At 35.4% G+C, this 22,973-nt stretch overlaps 1 protein-coding gene across 1 annotated transcript; it reads right to left on the bottom strand.

The window, feature by feature from the left end:
• Positions 1-1,137: 1,137 nt before the first annotated feature.
• CALM2 (calmodulin 2) lies at positions 1,138-17,652 on the bottom strand. The gene is made up of 6 exons (XM_026683793.2): positions 17,500-17,652; positions 10,943-10,973; positions 4,130-4,273; positions 3,923-4,029; positions 3,276-3,411; positions 1,138-1,764 (listed from the first exon to the last, which is right to left on the bottom strand). The coding sequence occupies exons 1-6, from the start codon at positions 17,500-17,502 to the stop codon at positions 1,736-1,738; spliced, it is 450 nt and encodes a 149-aa protein (XP_026539578.1). The 5' UTR covers positions 17,503-17,652; the 3' UTR covers positions 1,138-1,735.
• Positions 17,653-22,973: the final 5,321 nt, after the last annotated feature.

Raw genomic sequence — 22,973 nt, 5'->3', positions numbered from 1 at the left:
TCTACTTTGGAGGTATGGCTTTTTGGCCACAAAATTCTTCCATGAAGACCACTTCTGGCCACTCCTCTGTACCTGGATCCCACTGATTCCTGCAGTTCTATGCTGATGGCACTGCTGAACCTCTTCTGATGTCCAAGGGAAGCCTGATGTATCTTTCATCTGCTACGTTTTCTGTGGTTGACCACTGTCTACAATCGTTGTCCGATTCTTTGTGCTTCTTCAAAAGACCTTGAACAGCACATCTTAAAATGCGTCTGCTTTGCAATCTTTGCCTGACAGATACTTTGTTGATGCAGTACAATTACCATGTGTCTTGTTTCAGTGCTGTTTTGCTATGGTGTATGACCTGTGACACAAAATGTCTCCCACAACCCCAGTAGCAGAATTTGTCTGTTCCTTGCCCAGTTTTAAGCCTCCTACACTACTGTTTCAGTTAATGACTGTGTTTCAACCTACATATGGAATTGATGATCATTAGCACCTGCCTGGTATAACTGGTGAATCTGCTAAATCCTCCAAAATCCCTGGCATTGTGTACAAGGGTTAAGAATTGATGCTGGTTTGAACCAAAAGATAGTCACCCAATATTGATTTAATTTAGATTTTTCTTCTATTTGCTCACTTTGCATTTTATAAATTGATCAAAATAAAATATATTTTTAAAAAACATTCTTATTCACAGCATTTTTGCACAACTGCCTAAAATGTTTGCACAATACTGTTAATATTATCTGAATTCACTATACAGCTTTTTCTAGATTTGAAAGGGGAAAAGTTGATTCAGGGGTGCTATACCTGCCTGAAATTCCTTAAAGAACTATCTTTGATACAATTAAAGGAATGAAAACGGTTGCAACATGTTTGCTCATGCACACTTCAAATTACCTTTCACCTTCAAATCTCATTCCTGCACAGCCCATGTCTCCCACATGTTTTGTTTTGAAACCCCTGCCATGCCTTGCTATATGCCATGCTAGATAGAACTTAAGTAAGTTCGAGCCTAGAAGGCAAAAGTTGCTACTTTTGCAATGCCTAAACACAGCCTTCATTTAGTGTCTTAAAGGTACCAGGATTAATTTCAGAAGTAGACACATTAAAAAAACAATGTATAAGCATTAAAAAAAGATTTAGACAATGTGAGTTAATTATTTTTTATTGGAAAACAAATATACAACTTGGAATGGATTTGAGGCAAGTTGTGCCATAAGCGGATTCTTTTTAAAATAAGTGGCTGAACAAAAGTTTTTAAAAGCATAGTAACTATAGAAGAAAAATGTCTTCTGGTACATGACCAGGAGTACAAAAAATAGTGTACGAGTACCTGGATAATACACCCGTTTTGCAATAGTGCAAACTTTTTAAAGTTCCATATTGTTGACTGTCCATAGTCCACAGAGTTAAGACTACATTTCAACAACATGCTAAATTTCCTAAAATAACTAATTTCAACAGGCATAACCTAGATGATCCCTCATTTAACCAACACCATCTAACTTTAGAAGTGTGGAAGGACTTAAATATCCAGAGTAAGCCACATGCAAACATTTGTTACTTTGATCATTTTCCCAAAATATCAGGATGACAGATAAAGGGGAAAACATGGAGGAATGAGTTTGTTACTATACATGCATCTCTCTCAACAGAAGGGGAAAACCTTTTACAGATAAGTTACAAACAGAGAAAAAGGCAAATAAACAATTTGTACAAGAAATTTAACACATTCTGTGCAGTGTCTTCACTTCGCTGTCATCATTTGTACAAACTCTGTAGAAGAAAAAAGATGATGTTATTCAAGTATCTGTGTAAATATTCAAATAAAAAGCAGGCAATCTGCCACATTAGCCAAGAAATTTATGCCAGTTTTATCCTGCTATCTTGTTTTCTGTATAATATTTATGGAGTGCTTCTCACCATTTTTGAATTTTAAGAGGTGGTTCGCTTTAGTAAGCTATTATTTCTAAATAATAATTATTTTAAATCATGCTTCATTTAATTAGCAGCAGTAATTCTTTCTAATAAATGAAGAATTCATACAAAAAGCGACAAGTCGGTTGTTCATTAATATTGTGGTGTTCAGCTCTATTTTTTAAGATACCTAACTAAAATACTAAGTCTTGCTATGTCCAAAATTTGCTGGTTACTCAATACTTTATCTTTTAAGTATCACATTAAAATACTTTTTCCAGATAAAATTATCAAGGTTTCTATTTGAACAATTTAAAAAAACTGCAGCATTACAAATGTTTTAATTTAAATATCACAAAGTATTTATTAGATAGACCACCTTCATGTTTGCGCTCTATGTTCTACAGATCCATAACCAATTTATCAAAAACTGCTAGGCAATGAAAAATTTTGCTTGAGCAAAGACCTAAATACAGTTTAGCTCCTCAGTATAAAACCTATTGTCTACCTCAAACATAAGAAACCAACCTCTTTAATAGCACTCAATAACTGGCTATCAGAATCCTTGCTGATATACTGCAAGCCTTACTGGTACACTAACTTGTCTAGTTTGGGAATACAGTAATGGGAATACAGTAACTTTTATTATCTCAATTCCTATTATCTCAAGCATTATGGGAGCTACCATAATTGTAATATTGTCATGTATGAACTGCAAGCTACTAAAGATGCATTTCAATATTTATAAGACAAAGTGTTTTTTGAAAGATCATAAGCAAGTAATTAAGAAGCATAAAGCCTGCAAATAGCACTTTTCTATTTTTAGTTCCAGTTAAAACTTTGCATTGACACTTTACAGATATATTTGGCACAGACATGATTTACTCCAACTATTATTGTTGCAGAGAAACTTAAAGCTTTTTCTAAAGAGAAAATAAAATGATACCAATCTTCTGAGATCACATTAGGGGATATGAGAATACTAACAACTTTATTTGATTGGCCAGCTGCTAGAAAAAGACTATTTACCTGATTGGCAACTAATTTATTGCTTCTTTGAAATTATGTGTTATGAGATAAACAGATTACTTGGATTCTAACCGTGCTATTCCCTTGTATCACCCCTCCATTTTTAATGCAAGCTTTCAAAAGGAGAAACTGCACATTGCAAATAGTTTTAAGACTGCCAAATGCAAAAACAAATGCACATCCGCTAACCAACAGAAAAGAAATTGTTTTTTTACTTTTAAACAGAAACCATTTTATCACTTCTTCAGCCTTAATTATGCAGATGTGTTGAGGCCAATGGGTTTGACTGTTTGCTAACAGGTTCAAGACGTTTATTACTAAAATCTATGTATAACTTTTACCTTCATAGTTTACTTGACCATCACCATCAATATCTGCTTCTCTAATCATCTCATCAACTTCTTCATCTGTTAGCTTCTCTCCAAGATTTGTCATCACATGGCGAAGTTCTGCAGCACTAATATAACCGTTACCATCCTGGAAAATATTTGGTGATCACTTAATTATATTTAATTGTTTTAAACTCATGTTTTAACAATTACTCAATCAGAAATAACTTGTTTCTACTAAAAGGAAGTTAAAAATTAGGCACGGACAAGGACAATTAGCACTGCAAATAACAGTCAAGGAAGAGAGACAATTATTGTTCCATGTATTTTGAACTTTTACATATGCATACCTGGGAAATCTTTTAGACTGTATTACAGACCAAACTATTTAACTGACATTATTTGACATTAGATACTTTAATTGAGTTGGTAGGAATGGAAAAAAATGCACCATTATTGGTAGCACCAACTCTTCTGAAATTTTATAGAACAGATTGCCTGCAAATTAGAAAGGCTTGCATTAAAAGTCAACTGTAATTCCCTGAAAACTACATCATTGCTCACTGGCATGAGTACAGAATTTGTTTTTATCAAAATGGAAATTCCCCTTGGTTTAAGACACACAGTACTTTGAAAGCTTATAAAAATATCTGGAATACCTTATCAAATACACGGAATGCTTCTCTAATTTCTTCCTCACTGTCTGTGTCCTTCATTTTTCTTGCCATCATTGTCAAAAATTCTGGAAAGTCAATTGTGCCATTACCTGGAAAATAATTTATATATTAATAAAATTCCTTTCAGTTATATCCAGGTATTAATGGAGATTTAATTTTAACTACTGAATTATTTTAAATAAAATTTACCATCAGCATCTACTTCATTGATCATGTCCTGTAATTCTGCTTCTGTGGGATTCTGACCAAGTGACCTCATCACTGTCCCCAATTCTTTTGTTGTTATTGTGCCATCTCCATCTTTGTCGAATAGTGAAAAGGCTTCCTTGAATTCTGCAACACAAAACAGCAAACCATTTACATATGCAAACCATTCAACTTATTTTTATTTAAATTTTAATTCAGTTGCTCAAAAGCCAATGTAAGGGATAAGACTATGAGTAAAACGAATGAAATCCAAGCAGATTACATCACAGTAAAACACACACTGCTTTCAATAGGATACTGTGTGTCTGATATTTTCAAAATTTATGTAATTAATTTCCATAGCAAAACTTTGTGATGGGTCAACTAACCAACTTTTTTAAATTAGGAAGTAATTAGCCAATCTTAGCTTAAACTTGAAAACAAACAGGATTAACCCTGGTTAATATGTAAACAAAAACCACCAGGCAATATCAAATTGAAATTAAATACAACAAAATAATCAAGAAGACATTTTTGTACTCTTGCCAAGAAAGCTATTGGCTAAGACCATGAAACCATCCTTAAGTTGAATGTGACTAAGAGTTCCATTAGTTTCTCCCATCTTTTGTACAGCTAATTTAGTTGCAGGAAAAGAGATTAAAAACATGTACCAGTTTCCAAAGGAAAGTACTTTTCTTTTTGAAATGTGAAGTCCCTTTATTACTATCAGACGAAAAAATCCTTTTGTCATTTGATGCTCAGAAAGCTACTTCCAGAATGGAATTGGTATATCACTTCTCTTTCTTTTGAAGTTCCCAGATATCCTTTATACTCTTATCTAACCCTTTCGTGTTCCCTACCTTTGGACCCTTCTTGTTTTGGAGCCCTGAAAAAAGATATCCGATGCTAAAATAGCATCTACTGTAAAGTCACCTATGTGTGATTACATTGATAAAGTCACCTATGTGTGATTACATTGATTACTATGTGTGATATACATACCTATGTGTGAGGTAGGCACATAAATTTGTTTAACATTATTTAATAAATACACAAAATCTTCTAAACCTCACAACACCCACCACAAAAAAGGCAAGCCCTTTTTTTAAAGGGTTGTACTTACATCCATGATTCTCAAAGTTAGCAACTTTTAAGGTATCTGGACCAACTCTCAGAATTCTGGCGGGAGAACTTAAAAGTTGCCAAGGCTGAAGAACATGGGCTTATTTTAATAAAGTTTCAGCTTGCTTCAAAGAAATTTTCATCATGCAAAATGGAAGTATTCTGCAATTATTTATGGTCTTTTAGTAATTGAATTCTTGAGTCAATTCAAACTTTAACCACCAGTTTCACAGGATTTTGTTTTCTCCATCTCGACTATTCCTTTTAACTTAGTTTTTAAATTCTGACTTAGGAAATCTCTTTTGAATAACCTCATTTTTTTCCATTCAAAGTATTGTGATTACTGTTCAAGTGTTTTACAACATTTCTATAGCTCACTAGTTGGAACATGTTCTAATACTAATCAATTAATACACCTTTTATTGGATCAATTACATTTAAGCCTTATTTAGCTTTAGAACGTATTATAATACCTAGCCAAAATAAGTAGAGTGAACTATTGCCTAATTGGTTTTAAGTTACCACTAATACCAGTAGGAAGCCTGCTACACTATGTTGTCAGGGAAAAACAATATATAACCAAAAATTGATTTTTATAGTTTATCTATATATAGGGTCATAGTTCCTCCTGCTTTGAATATCAGATTTACTTCCTTAATTACCACTGTTTCACACATTCCCATTATTTTTATATTTGTAAACACTAGTTAATTTATCATGGAAGCTTAAACTCTTTGTATTTGATGTTTAAAGTGTAACTGTCTCTCCAGAACATAAAATGCCCAATTTTTAATAGGATTCATATAAAACTATTATCATTTATGCAGACCTGTTTCAATATTTAAAACTACAGAATGTCCCAACAATTTGATTAAAGCATGAACAGAAGCTATAGGACAAACCATTTTGAGTAAACTAAGGAAGCCAGTGAAATGTATGAACGTGAAAAAAGTTATTGTTATATTTACTGATTTAGACATGTAAGAAGATTTATATGAGAAGATTTATAACTATGATGGATTCATCGGAAGTGAATCCACTAAGAATATACGATAGAAACGGTTATGCATAAATGCAAGCTGCTATCCAATTTATTGTACTGAAGGAAGAACTGCCTGCAGGTAGCCCTTGGCTTAAACTGTTTAGTTGTAAATGTATGAAGTTAAAATGGCATAGAAAAATGTGACTTATGACTTTTTCATGTTTACCACCTTTGCAGCATCCCCATGGTCACGTGATCAAAACTTGGGTGTTTGGTAACTGACAAGTGTTTATGATTATTGAAGTGTCACAGGATTATCTGATCACCTTTTGCGACATTCTGAAAAGGAAAGTCAATGGGGATGCCAGATTCACTTAACAACCGTGGCAAGAAAGGTTATAAAATGGGATAAAGCTCACTTAACAACGGTCTTGCTTAACAATGGAAATTTTAGCTCGACTGTGGTTGTTAAGTCGAGAACTTGCCTAATATCCCTGTAAAGTGAAGAGTGGGAATGTGAAATGTGCTCTAGAACAGTGATCCCCAACCTTTTTTACGCGCGCCCGGTATCCCCAACCTTTTTATGGCGCGGCCCGGTACCGGCATATAGCTGGCGCCGCCATCTTTTTTGATGAAAAAGTGCTTCCGGTGAGCTTTCTACCCGGAAAACTCACCGGAAGCACTTTTTCATCAAAAAGATGGCGGCGCCTAGCAAGCCAGCGCCCGGTAGGCCTTGTTCCACGGACCGGGACCGGTCCGTGGACTGGTGGTTAGGGACCCCTGCTCTAGAAGTTCAAAAAGAAACATTAAGGACCTCTTGATATAAACAATCAACAGGTGGGAAAGTTCATTAACAGTTTATCTAGTAAATAGTAGCTCAGTCTGGTAGCACAAAGCCCAGGAGGAAGATATTTAAAACTTTCAAACAGACTTTCTCTGGAAGAATTCACAAATAAAAGAGGACTGGGTTACTAAGACTTAATTTCTGCTTTAAAACGTATTAAATTTACCTAATGGTTGCTTCTTCAAATGCCCTACTTACGGAGTTTGACAAGGAATCGGTTAGGGTCAATACATATGGAATGGATGTACAGAGTACAAAACTGAAAATAGTTTTGAAAGTATTTGTATGAAATGAATAAACAAGATTCAAATTGCAAATTAAATATATGAAGAGTAAATGTGTTGAGGGAGGGTTGGTTAGAGAGGTTTCCTTTAAAAGAAACGTAATGAAAAGAAAAAATAAATTAGCTCTATGTTTTCTTTTTTTTCATATCACACCTTTCATTACTTTGGATTTCTATTTCTAATTCCTTTTTGGACTTTGCATAATGTTATTCTGAAAATGCAATAATATTAATATTATAATAAACATGTATGTATGTAGGCAAGGTTCCAAAATGGGGCATCAAAGAATACACATAAAAACCTAGAACTACACTTAGACAGGGAAAGATGTCAGAGTAATGTAAGTCTTTAAAGTTGAATCAATGATAATCGGTTTCTATAACATTGTTTAACTCCCCAAAATACCAAAGCATAGATGTAGATATAACGGCAGAATATACCCAATAAATCAGTTTGATATACTATCATCTGTTCATTTTTAAAGATTGCTTTTTGTTTAGATAAAAAACTATATTTAAAGAAGAAAACTTAATAGAGAAAAAAATTCCCAGAGAAAAAAAGATTTTCAAGGAAGGAACTAGTAACTAATAAAACTAACTTTAAATATATCCATTAAAAATACTAGAAATAATGTTATATCGCATCATCAACCTCCCTCTAAAGGATGCATCATTTTAAAATGTTTTAGGGTAGATATTCTAATCTCTTTAAAAGGCATGTAGCTAGGCACAAATGTCAAAAGAATGGCTATGCCCCAATATATTGATTAAAAATTCAGGAATTCTATTACAGAATACTAAAAACATTTTTCTCATGTTGTTCTTTCATTTCATAAGAAAATTCCATCTCCTTGTATAGCCCTTTCATTAAAGAACATATTTTGACAACTTATTATGCATAATTGACAATATGCATAAGATTGCTTTATTAGCTTAATATCACTTCCCCAACTTACCTTGGCTTTCTTGTGTATATTATTGCTATGCTGTTACTTATTACTGCATGATCCTATAATTCTGTATACAGGTAATCCTTATCATTTGTTTAGTAACCACTGAAAAAAAGACTTATGACCAAGTTTTCACATTTATGACGGTTGCAGTATCTCTATGGTCACATGATCAAAATTTGGGTGTTTGGCAAATGGCATGTATTTGTGAGTTGCACTGTCCCAGGCCATGTGATCACTATTTGTAACCTTCCCAGCTGGCTTCTGACAAAGTCAATGGGGAAAACCAGATTCACTTAACAACTGTGAAGTGAATCACATGATTCACTTAACAACTGTGGTAAAATGGGCAGAACTCACTTAATAACTGTCTTGTTTAGCAAAGATTTTGAGCTCTCTTGTGCTTGTAAGTCGATGACTACCTATATTCAAGATTATCACTTCAAGTCCTCAAGCAGAAATATGGTATGTAAGCCAAAATTTGAGTAAATAAAAAGTATTCCTGTGTCATGTTGTGCGTCTACAAAAGCTTCAACAAGACTAGCTTTTAAAATAAATAAAAAACTCTTAGCAAAATGAAAAGAGCATCATCACACTTGTTTCCATGAGAATAGATCTGATATTGACTTTTACTGTGCTGCTATGCCATCTGAAGCAGAGATCTAGAGTTTGGTGAGAATTATTAGAATGCAAGTATTCCATAATTTTGCATCCTCTTTCCTTGAGATCCAACTGAGAATGCTATAATTTCTTATTCCCATTTGGGTATAGATAATAGCTGATATCAGCAATTGCTCCCACTAAATTATTATTTTAAAAAAATCAGTGTCAGCTTTGGAAGCCATATTCCACACTCCCCCCAAACCTTTGATCGTACAAGCTAACGGGATGGGTTGTAGTTTGGGACATTGTGGGAAATCCGAGAAACTTTTAGTTTCGAGATTCCACAGATGTGCCAGGTGCTATTCTAATAAAGGTACTTTTGAGATTATGCTTGTCTTGGAGTTACTGATTGGAATGGAGGTTTGCTGGAACGCTGACACACAGGCTATCTTCAAATACTTTGGACTGTGCCTCTTTCTTCAGGCAAAAAAGCAGAGCCTTGTTATGGGACTGGAACTTTTACCAGGTAATCTTTCATTATTGCCTATAAATTAAACAATGTCAGAATAACATCTTCCTAAGATATACCAACAAAACCTATGGGTTTCTCAAAAGACTAGTAGAAAAGTTATATTGCTATGGGAGAAATTTGGATTTTCTAATACTTATTCTGCACATCTAGGTAGGATGTCAAATGTGAATATAAATCTCAAATCCTGATTATCTTTTTATGCCAAATAATTTTCCCAGTTCAGAGCTACTCTGGAATAAGGAAATAGGCGTATTTCATCTTGAGAGAGAAACTAGTATGATAGCAGTTTCACTCAACATCTTATACACTTTATTTAATACACAATTGGGTACAGTTTTTATGAATCTAGATTAATATGCACAATTTTAATAAGTGTAATTAGATTTGAACTATCGTGCGATATTTGTAATGTTTTAAGATTTAAAGAAATTTTAACATGATAATTTATTGATTTTAATGCCTTAACTCTGGGTTATGGTCTAGCTATCCATCAAATAAATAAATTAGACTTTCCATATCTAAGTTAATAAATTTGTCAGCCACCTAGTTAAATCAGAGAGAAAATACAACTAGGCCAGCTAAATCTATTAAGTTAAGGCTACATTAAAATCTTGCAAGTCTGAAGGTACAATGTTCCTGCCACCACTTTTAACCGTTTGATCAATTAGGGCACATACTTCCAAATTTTCTTTCTTTAATGCTAATTCCATTTCAGCTACATTAGAACACCAAAGTAACTGCTTAACTGGTTAGCAATAGGTTAATGTTAGCTCTTTCGGTATAATAAACATTCTAACAGAACATATAACATGCTTTGAAAGCACACTATTCTATTTTATTATTTTATCAATTCTTTAAAACGTTAAACTAAGGAACAAATATAAAGATCAGGTGTAAATATGGAATTACACATAACTGTGATCCATAAATATATTTCTGGATCAACCTTCTGAGATTTGCAAGCAGGAAGTGAATCTTATTTCTGCCTATTCCTCTTCTCCCTAGGATATCAAACATTCATATTGAAATTTGCTTAGGAAGGCAAGATTTATGGTCACTGTGAGCAAGTGGAATAAGAGTCTATAGAAATGGCATTTGCAAATATCATTATTCTACTCAAGGAATATAACCCAAATATACACATCCAACACACTTTTATGTACCTTATTTAACTGAAAGTAACAAAGAATATATGCTCCTTCAGAAGTTCTGTGTAAGGAGTGCAGGCATATATTCTTATAATATAGAAGTGATATAATTCATGCACTTGAAACTTTAGGCATGTAGGTAATGCAATATTCTCATTTCATGTTTAAACATTTCCTGAAATTAAATTATAGCTATATGGTAGGATTAAAAACATATTAGTTGAAGTTTCCAGTTATGAATAAAAATGATCCAATTAGTAGACAAAATATTCAAGTTTTAGCATTATAGTTTTACTGAAATCTATGGAAATTACACAGTAACACCATAAGTAATATAAATCTGGCATCTCACCTGCGATCTGCTCTTCTGTCAGTTGATCAGCCTAGAATATGTAAACATAATGATGTTAATATATCTTGGCAAACTAGTTTTATATTTACCATTCATACTTTTTTTGCAGAATATACACAAGGCTCTGCATTCAGGCTTATAATTCTGAAAACAAAGCGAACAATCTAAGAGGGAATGAAAAGATAAAGAAACTTTGTGAATAAAGAGCCAGAACCAAACTATGAATAGACATTTAAATGTAGCTGTATTCCTTGAAAGGAGGGAATAGGCAATATGCATCCTGCAGAGTGCTCTACATCTTTTTCAGCACAATATTGAAAAACAAATGCAAACCATTGAAGAGTACTGTAGTGCTATTTTTTGCTGACTTAGTTGCTAAATAAGATAAGTAAATGTCTTAGGAAGGCTTCCCCATGACAAAAAGCTGGAGCTTCAAGCCACAAAGTTAGCCCAATATCTTTGACATGGGTTTTCTAATTACTGCTAGAAAAAATCCAAATGGCTCCAGTCAACTGGTGGCTACAGTTGTATTCTTTATATAGAGAAAAGGAAACAAGTTCTATACAGCCAGCAGTCCTCAGATCAACAGTAAGGAAAGACTTACCAACTACCTCTTTCCATTAAACTACCTTTTCCATTAAATAGTAGCATTAAATTACAAAAGCAAATTCACTGAGTATTAATTAATTTAACTTCATTCTATTCATGTCAGTGGACTCTAAACCAGTGTCCTCCAATCTTTGGGCACCAGGGACCGGTTCCATTGAGTTTTTTTCTACACACAGGAGGGGGCGTGGTTTTGCCTACTGCATCCCACAAATGGGGCTTCACTTGTTTATGCGGCCTGGTTTCTGGTATGCCAGAGACCGGTGCCGGTCCATGGACAGCGGTTTGGGGACCCCTGCTCTAAACAGAGCCACCTCAGATTTACAGAAGATTACACAATTTGGCAAAATGCATATGAGCCATAATAAAGTTATAAGAAATCAGAAAAAAATGATTTCAATATGTGAAATAATGAGAAATTGTTCACTTTCACTATCTATGGACAAGCAAATAAGCAAGCTAGTTAAATAAGGTAACTTTAATTTCCAGGTAGCACTCTGCTGCATATTAGAAAAATTTATGACTCAATTGCACAATTTTGCATAAACACCTGTAGTTGTGTTTGAAAAATGTGCTGGACACTTTGCCGAAATATATTAATTTGCACCTATGTAACAGGATGCTAATAATACTTCAAAGATACTATAATGTAGATCAGATTTACCTCATAGAAAATACAGAATATAGCATATACAAGATTAATCCTAAACATCTAACAATCCAGGAAATCTGCTGTTATAAAGAACAATGGTTACTCTCAAGCATAATGCAGTTTCCTATGAAATGCTCTCCACAAGCAAAATGGTTTGGGACACTTTCCTCAAACATGAAACATTAGCCAATATATACTGAATTTTAAACAACTCCGCCTTCTGAATCAAGTATCTAACTTTACCTTAACATCTTTAGAGACTATCAACTTACATATATATTGCCTAAAGTTTTCAGTATACTAAAATAAAACCCTACAGCAAATTTGTCAGCTCAAGTTAAAAATAAAAATCTAAATAGTCATTTTGGGAGCTTGATTGTGAAACTAATGGTTGATAACCAAGTCTCGCTGTAATTTTTCTTTTTAAACAATTCAGTATATTCAAATCTTACTTAAAATTATCAATAACATGCCTAATATACAAGGCATGCATACACATCTTATTTCACTGTATCATAGAGGGACTGAAATGTAGATTCCAAATGTTCTCAAAAGGATAAATCAATGTGGAAAATTTGAAATATTAAGGCCTGGAAAAGCAAGTAGAAAATGGTTGTTAGGATTCTCAGAATGTTCTCTGCATTGCATAGATGAAAAATAATAAGTGAGGCTGGAACATCAATGAAATGTTATTGTTTTAATCACATTTACTTGAACCTACAATCAATCATATCTTTAAGGACTATCAGCTTAGCTTTTTTTACAAACTTCAACTGAAGTTGAGTAAATTTAATTCGTATGTTCATTCTGTCTTGATAATGAAGTGCAAAGATATCTCCCAAAAGCCCATATTTTGAGTCTTCCAACAAATAAGGATTTATGGCATCTGAACTGGTTTTATTTTATTAAAAGGCTTTAGAAAAAGGGCTTGTGAATTACAGGATGTGCAGAACAAAAGAAAATATGGAAGTCAGAACAAGGAAGGGAATATGATGCAAAGAGAGCAAAAGAGAGCAGCAGTAACTTTCATGAAAAGCACTGTGCCACTATACTGACTCCACCTCTACCAACATCATGCTTCTATACAAAACTGTATTTATTAATTTGATCTCTCTAATATTGTGTTTATATTATATTTTACCTACAACTTATTTTTATTTTGTGTAATCTCAATTATTATGATTAAGCAGCAAATTAATAGTCACATCCTTTTGGATTTAATAGGTATTCTAGTGACATAAAATAGAAACAGCTTTTTCAAATCTTGGGAGCACTATAGCTAACTACACTAGTCATTTTATCCACACCCTGGTACAACTCATGTTGGAGCTGAAATTATGCAAAGTTAGGCAACTGGATATATTTCTGAAATTTTCAATTACAACCCCCATAAATACACAATTATTATGCATATTAAGGCTTTAAAAACTGCTGTATAAATCATGGTTTATTAAGTGAAGTTATACAAAGACTGTGAAAAGGGCTCTTCCTTAAAACAGGTAACATCATTCTCTGGAAGGCTGGAATACTTTAAGGGCTTTATCAGTTTCCACATGTGCACACACTGCAACTCTGTCAGAAGTACTAATAGAAACTCTAAACAAGGATGAATGCAGACTCACTTAAATTGGGGAAGCCTTTAAAATAATATTCAGAAGCTTCAAAAAGATAAAGCTGCTGCAAACCTTCAAAAAGTTTTCTATAGTCATGTCAGATATCAAACTACCCACTTACCCATACCTATTGAATTAAAGGGGGCAGACAAGAGGTTATGCTAGTAAGTAAATCAGCTGGAGAAAAAAAAAACCTTAAATGTTGTACAATATCATCACCACTATCACCTCACTCAAGATAGCTTTAGTAGGGCATCTCCTGAAGGCCCATAAAATTGCTAGTTGATATCCAGTTGTGCCTGTCAATTCATAGAACCACATTCTCCAGTAGATGATTTTTACATCCCCAACCAACCCACAAATGTATTCTGCAAGTTGGAAGACTCTTCCAAGGAGATTTGAGGGTACAACAATTAAAGAAAAATAAAATCCTGTTGTATAATTTAAAATCTGCTGTCCTTCATTTCTACAATGGAAAGTGCCTTTCAAGAAACTTAATCTAATGAAAACAACTACAACTGGTCAATGGTCAGGGAGTAAAACTTGGTTCCCTTCCCTAAATAATTTCCCATCTACCTATTCTTGAATTCTAGAAAACAGAACATTCTAGATGCACAATTAGAATGAGTCTATTCTTTGACTCTTTTGTCACCCTTTTCTTAAAAAAAAAAAAAGATTATAGAGCAGTAGAATGAGGAAGGGATATTAGATGTTTACTGCTTTGAGTTACCCCTAAAAGTAAAGGTGGGATAAAAATAAACCTTTTATTAATTAAAACTAAGATCTCTTAAATGCAGTATGTAAGCATAACACAACTGCATTGTATCAAATACCACAGGGAATGTAAAAATGTTTAACAGAAAAATATGCATGCTAACAGTGGGTTCTTCAATAAAGTTGTATAATTGCTATTATGAGGACTGGGCATATGAAAAAGAATATAAATAACAAAATACAAATAACTGATGTTAGATAAATAACCCATCTATTTGAGGATAGCTCTATCAATACATAAAAAGCAAAAAAAAAACCCTTCTTTAGCAGACATTGGAAATAATCCAGCTATTGCTATCAATTACTCAAATCTGCCTTTTACACCATGTACTTTATTCTACACTGCTAGAAAGAATCACTTGTGACCTTCTATAGGCATAACTACACTATGGCCTACAGATAAATGTTCATGACAAATTCTAGATTCCCAGGTGAGAATCTGTTGAGATCTTGATTTCTCCCTGGAATATAAAGCAACAATCTGAAATTTCATCCAAAAAATCCACAAGGTTGAGAACAGAAATAATTCTATAATAAAAAACACTCAAGAAATATTTCAGCAATTCTAAAAAGATCAAAGAGGTTAAAGCCTCTTAAATTCAAAGTCCCATGGGGGAATAACATATCTTACAGCTGTCATGGATGATGAAGCATCCCTGGAATATGTTATGCTTTCAAAAAATCATATGATAAAATGAATATATATATAATATAAATATATAATATAAAAATATCTCTACTTAGCCAATATTTCTAATTTGAATATACATTGTTTATTCACTCCATTTTAAGAATTCTTCAATATGGATTCTTCAATTGGCCATTTAACTCATATTTAAATTAAGATGCACAGTGTCATAAATATGGAATCAGTACAAAATGGCTTTAATACTTCTAATCTCTAGAAATAAACCCTGCTACAGATAAGGAAGTTAAATTCCTACATGTTAGCATAACATGTTTTTTAGCCTATGTGATCTGATATCTGGGATTTTTCCAAACTCTATAGCCAAATATTTATTTTCTAAGCATTGCTTTAAAGCAATCTATCACAGTTTAAGGGGAACATTCTGAAGAGCAGTTATCACTGAGGTCATGTAGCAAAAGTAGAAATCTGTATATAGGTTACTTGCACAAATGTTTGCAAGTTGCTTAGAAAATCATCTGCATTCCTGAGATTCTTCAGTTTCTTCACACTCCATTATTTCAGTGAAAAAATTATACACCACAAAGGTTTACAATCAGAGAACAAAAGATTGTTTTAAATTCATAAATATAAGAGTCAACTTGAAATGTTCTGCAGGGTAAGAGAAAATGAAGTGATTGGCCCTGTCTAGCTGCTGAGGATGTAGAAATTAGAATCCTCTGATACTGATGTTAAGAACATCTAAATTTATCCTGTGCTCTGAGTGTCTATACTTTTTATGGCCACTGAGAAGTTTGTTGTCCTGGATAAACTTTCATTCAGCTTTAATATCAAAAGAAATCATTTAGTATCATTAATTTAAAAAAATCAGTCATCTAAACTATTTCCTCTCAAGAAGAGAAAATTCACCCTGAAAGGTGGAATGAGCACAAAATCCACATTTATTTCAACATCCAGCAGAACCCTATTTTAGTAATAGGACTTTCTTGCTCAATTCCCAGTCTTTTCAAATTTCAAGCGTTTCTTTATGGGTATGAAAATAAAATATATTACTCATTAAGCACATTACTTGTTAAAATATAGAAAATACAATCAAATCTTTTTGAAATGAAGGGAACACGTGTAATAGCAACTTAACATTCTGATTTTAGGAGTATCTCTTAGATTACCAGATTTTTTTTTTCCGGTAAGTGCCTACATATCCAAATCATACACAACTTTCTGATGATTATTTCTCCTCCTACTTCATAACATTCTTCAAAATTCCTTAATATGGCTTCACTTACATTAACCTAGAAACCTCAAGAGTATAAGGCACCCTACTCAACATCCTATGCAAAGAAAAAGTCTGCACAGAAATCTTACAAAGAAAGTTTTTTCTCCCCCAGTTTTTACTGAGATTCCTATTTTAGCTTCTTGAAATTCCTGGAGTAGGAAGGAAAAAAACTCTCTGCACACAAAAAAATATTCCACTGTAGCTCCACGCTTTAACCCATTAGATTTTTTTCCCCCGTGGCGCGATTGCACCTTTTTATGTTAAATGAGTCTTACTTTTCAGGGGAAGCAGAAACTTTGCATTTTATTTTTTTTAAAGAAAACGCAAAGCGGTTTAAGCTTCAGGTGTGATCTTTGCAGAGGCGACCCCCACTTACTTTCTTCCCCAAACATCCTCTGCGAACACAAACTGCTCCCGATTTCCACCCTGCGCCACCAAAAAAAAGCAAGCCGGGGCGCCGTCACATTTCTGCTAACTCCCGCCTCCCACCCGCGACGCCTCAAACGTTGCACGAGTAGCGGCGACAACTCGGTTGCTACAGCAACGGAATTTTACCCGTGGGGGCCCCCTCCGCTCCCAACCGCAAACGGTGTTCTCAGGACACCCCCTTCCTTAAACGAACCGAACAAGGGAAGAGTTACCACAGACCTTCTGTTCCTTCCCCCCCCCTCCTCCTCTCCCAGAATGGCGCCGAGAAAAGCAGTCGGCGTCCGTTTGAATGCTGAAGTCGACGGAGAGCGTTGCCACGAGCGCGCGAGGAAGTCGGACTTCAGCGCGCTCTTTCTCAACCGGTCTCAATGTATCCGCTGCCCTCCCATAGGATCGACACCCCTCCCCCACAACGCAGACGATGCCTACCCGCATCGCCCCACTAAAGTTTAAAAAAGCGACATTAAAGCAATCCGTTTCTTCTCAACTACCGCGATCACGCCAAATCGCCTCACTTCCCGAACCACGATAGATTCTCCCCCTCCCTAGGTATTTGCTAACCATTTTGGCTTTTGCCGGGCCTGGCGGCGATTACTGCAGGCTAAGGATCACGACTGGTGCCGCCTTGTTCGGCACAGAAGACAGGAGTGGCGCGCCGTCCGCTGCCTCTTCAGCTCCTAAAACCCAAACGCCTCGGCGATTCACCTCACACTGAACGAAGCACGCCTGCCGGCAGCGCCTCATAAACCACCTCACTGCTTTCTCAAATCCATCCGCGCCCCCCCCACCTCCCCTCCACCATAGCGAAAATGAAAAGCGCGCAATAAAGGAGATCCGGTTCCGCAACTAGCGTATCAACCGTCGCTCCCGCTATGTATTCCCTTCGTTCTCCACGAATTTCATTTTTTTGCCTCAGACATAGGTTCCTGTCCCTAAAGATAAAAAGGGCTTGGTAAAAGAGTAGGTCTCTTGAAGTAAGATTGTTGAGTAGGGTTTAGTTAATTATTTATTTATTAACGAGGGACTTTTTTAGCTCGGCGAAAGAAGATGGACGAAGGAAAACGTGTGAGTGAGTGAACAACGAACAGGCTCCTCTGATTGGTGGCTTCGTACCTGCAATGCGTCACTCGGGCATGCACAGTCTGGCTCGGGAGCCGTGCGCCCTCTATTGAGGAATCCATGTAGGCGCAGGCGGGGGCGGGTGGGAGTGTTAACTGGTAGGCGGTTGAGGCCGCTTTTGAGTCTTAGGGAAAACCGGCGCTGGCGCAATACGCGCACCGCGACTGGCGGGCTTCTCGCGGTGAATGGAAAGTTCTCGGGCTGAAGGGAAGAGAGTAGTGAGCCTTCCTGGGAAAAGAGGATTTACTGGATGGAAGATTGTGAGTGACAATAAAGTCCTGGAGGGCAACATGCAAAGCAGACCAGTTTCCGAGCCTCAGTTGTTTTGAGGATGGGGCTGGAGGTGAAGCCGAAATGCATAGTGCGCCGTATCGTCGTCCTGCTCTCTCCAAACGTTGCAAAGCTGTGCAGCCTGGAGCACGCTTTCAGGAGAATCCAGCCCTATAAGCATAATGGGATTTACTCAACATGCAGAGCCAGCTGCTCCTGCACCACTAGAGGCGGCTAACAATGCGACCAACATCCAACGGGGCTTCCCTTTTAATAACCCAACAATTGTGTCAACCCAACCGCCCAAATGTAGGTTACTTGGCAAGCCTTGGGTGGAAAATAAAACTTCGGAAGAGGCGAATAGATTTGCTGAGGACTTAGGTCGTCGGAACAAATACCGGTCGCCTCCGTACTTCGGGGGGATCACAGAGGGTGGAGGAGGGTCCCATTAGAAATGACCGAAAGGAGATAACAAAAAAGACCTTGACGGGGACCCACAAGATTTTAATTAATGGAAAAGCAAGAGCGCTGCGTTCCCCTGTCCCTGCAACTCGGCTCTCCTTTAAAGCGGGAGGGTCAGAAGGGTTACCACATACTCTCTTCTTTTCCCCTGGCCATTTCATGTCAAAAGTTTGGATACACGTACCTGCTGTTACTGCAGTATGTAGCAGACGTGTGGGATGTGGGAAATGTGGTGGCTCACGTGCTTTTGTGCAATGCGAAGAGACAGAGGGAGCAACTTGGATGCAGTAGTGATAGTAAAATATCGTCTCAACTGCCAACTGTTTTCTAGTAGAAAACAAGGCTGGAAAGAGAGGGCAAAGGCTGAGAGGAGAATCAAGAAGGTTGTCCTGGGTTTCCTAAACGGGGTTTCCTATAGGAAGGGAAAACAATGAATAATCTGTTCAAAAGACTTGAAAGGATTTTACACATTTTTTCCCTGGCGTACAAACTTGAATATTAGCTTCAGAGGCAGTTTGTAAAGTAGGTGTTGGCCAGTCTTTCTTCCAGTATGATTAATTCAATGTAGAAATTGTAAGGGTATAATAGAAGGGGAAAGGACTGAATGTTGTATGGTGTATGCATCTTTAGTAGTATGTGGACAAGAGTTGGGTATGTATTAGGAATCTGGTGAAAGTAGTCTTTTTAAATTAATCAGGTGTTGCAGCCAATAAAGAGGAAGAGCGGGGTATATCTGTTTTTAGATTTTATACATATACAAATAGCCTTGTAATTTGGTGGGTTAAAGCGGTGAAGGTAAATAGAAATTTTGAAATCAGAATTAATTTGCAGACATCTGAATAGATTTGATTCCCTGGCCCCATCAACACTGTTTTTGTCAATGTCCTATTAACATGTTAGATCATTGTTTGTTTGGAGCCAGTAAAATTTTGGCTGTGTGTTGTAGATAGCACAAAATGGCTGCAGTGGAAGAGCTTATCCATTCACAAATAAATACTGGAACTGAAATCAAAGCGCATTTTCTAAAGTGTAAACATAAAAGAATATAACCAAATTTTAAGTTTAAAGCAGAGATGGAAATCTAAAGCCTTATCCATTAAAATGATCTTTTTAACTATGTTCCACAGAAAACAAGTGAGCCTTGTGGTCCTAGACCTTAGTATAATGCTTGTCTGAGCTCCTGGTGCCAAATCATACAATATAACAGAATATCTCTGCCCAGAAGGCATACACATTGAAACTATTATTTTTAATTTTTAGAAACATTTTGGTGCCCATAAGGAACCCACAGTTATTCTTGGAAATAAAGATAGTTCTGAAATTGTACATTTCATTTTCAATATGACAGCATCCCAGCTAAAAATAATGTCTTTAAAAATCCAAATAAAAGGAGAAAATAAGCATAATGTGTACTAAAGGAAGTGTAGTAGCCACTCCATGCCCATTGACATCATGCTAAAGACCTCAAGGTTTCAATAATATAATTCTTGCAAACAAACATTTTAAATATGATGACATTTGACAGTTTGGCTTATTTCTTATGCAGTCACACAATATGAATATGTTTCATATGGGAAGATGAGTTTTTGACATGATGGTCCCAAAATCTACAAACATATTTTTATTTTCAAAACTAAAAGATGTTAAAAAGATCGAAATGAGGATTAAGTTAATTTCTTTCCTAAAATAGATATTAGAAATTTTATTTCAATGTTAGATAATATTAATTACATTAATATTAATTAGGTAATAGATATTAGAAATATTAGGAATTAAAATTGAGTAGGTATTCCAGATACACCTTATATGGTTTTCATTAGAAATTCATTGGAAATTCTATGTAAACATAAATGGTTATGATCCAGAGCAGGGGTCTCCAACCTTGGCAACTTTAACACTTGTGGACTTCAACTCCCAGAAGTCCACAAGTCTTAAAGTTGGCAAAGCTGGCTGAGGAATTCTGGGAGTTGCAGGCCACAAGTCTTAAATTTGCCAAGGTTGGAGACCCTTTATCCAGAGGAACAAAGGTGCTTTTTAAAGGACAAGGGAGATCTAAACATAAAGCAGCTTAGCAAGTTTTGCTGAATCATTAATTCTTCATTATGGGAAAAATTCTATATACTATACCATTTACATTTCAAACAGGTGCACATCTAGAATGCTATTAAGTTTAGCTACAGAGTTTAGTTTGTGTAGCAAATATTTAAAAATCATAAAATAATGGTGGATAAGGATTTTCTATTAAATCTCTGAACAATCTCTAAACGTTAGGCATTTTAAATAATAAATCTGTTTTCTAATGAAGCATTCATAAGTGATTAAAGATAGGATATTCTGCTACCATGAATTGTATGCCTGATAATTTATTAAATCAGCCTCATTTCATAATTTAATGCATATTTTGCATATTTTAAATATGCTTTGAAGTGCATCAAGATATAAACAAACTGCAAAAAAGAACAATTATAATCAAAAAATTTAAACAAACACCTTACATATTTATAAGTATTTATGTCTTTTACCTATATTTAAATCTTACAAATTTAAGAGTCCCAACTATTCAAAAGTCTCAAAACATCCAGTAAACTCCATAGTTGAGGTGGGCTTGAATCAAAGTTTCCGCAGTAACTATCTGACACTTTAACCATCCTATCACACTTGTTCCCAGTGTGCAAAATAAATGAACAAATAGCATTAGTAGTGTCATGACAGTCCATCTGGCCTTCTGGAAAGAATTGGTCTATTGACTATTCTAAAAAATAATAAATCTCACAGAGATAGCATTCAGTTCAGTTTACTTTCAACATTCTCTGCTCCTTTTATCAAAACTGTTCCCCAAATTATTTGTTTGTTTTAAAAGATGCTGTTCTTTTTACAGATAAATCCTTGCAGAGCAATAAAAGTACTGTGGTCTATCTTAATGTTATTACATTTTGCAGAAATGTCATTTCTATTTGAAAAGCATCCATGAATTCTATTGCTGCAGAGTTGTATTCAAAGTAAGTACCTTATTAGGTGTCAGTCACTTAGCTGGATTTCTGCTATGTGTAAATGCATCCATAATAGCTTGACAATTTCAGTTCTCTTGAAAGAAATGCCAATATCTAAACAAGAAGTTTTCAAATAAACATCATAATCACAGTTAACTATAAGCAGAGGGTTTCTGCTTCTTTAATATTTTCACCAGATTTGGGGTGCAAAACTCTTGACAGCCCCTGGCTGCCAGCAAAATCATACAGGAAATTTAACTCCTTGTGGCCATCTAATAGGCATCTGGATTTTTGCAACAGAGATCTGTAGCCATACATAGAAGCAGCACTTGCCTGACTCTTGTCTCCTTGAAAAGCCATCAGCATTAGTCCCCCTATAGCAGTATTGCTAAACCTCAGCAACTTTTAAGATGTGTGGACTTCAGGTCCCAGAATTTTTCTCTGGTAATATCACACTACTAACTAGAGCATACAAAACATTTGCTAGACCAATACTCGAATACAGCTCATCAGTCTGGAACCCACATTACGTATCTGATATTAGCACAGTTGAGAAAGTCCAGAAATATTTCACAAGAAGAGTTCTCCACTCCTCTACTCGTTGTAGAATACCTTATGCCACCAGACTTTAAATTCTAGACCTAGAAAACCTTGAATTACGCCGTCTTCGGTCTGATCTAAATATAGTATATAAAATCATACATTGCAATGTCCTACCTGTCAATACTTCAGCTTCAACCATAACAACACAAGAGCACACAATAGATACAAACTCAAGGTTAACCACACCAAACTTGATTGCAGGAAATACGACTTCAGCAACAGAGTGGTCAATGTCTGGAATACTCTACCTGACTGGTTTCTTCCCCAAACCCCAAAAACTTTAACCTTAGACTGTCTATTATTGACCTTACCCCTTTCCTAAGAGGTTTGTAGGGGGCGTGCATAAGCACACCAACGTGCCTACCATCCCTGTCCTATTGTTTCTTTTATTTTTCTTATATATACCCATTTCATGTATTCATAACTATGTATATACTTATACCTATTATCTTGTAAGCGATTGACAAATCAAATAAAATAAATAAATTGCCCAGACAGCATGCTTGGGTGGGGAATTCTGGATGTTGATGTCCACACATCTTAAAATTGCTGCACTATAGTATTTCCTCAGCCCCAGAATTGCCAATAAAC

This window comes from Notechis scutatus, chromosome 1, assembly GCF_049901735.1.
Source record: "Notechis scutatus isolate UNSWTSFEM ecotype Mainland chromosome 1, rNotScu1.2, whole genome shotgun sequence".
NCBI classification, from domain to species: domain Eukaryota; kingdom Metazoa; phylum Chordata; class Lepidosauria; order Squamata; family Elapidae; genus Notechis; species Notechis scutatus.
This window is presented reverse-complemented; position numbering and strand designations above follow the sequence as displayed.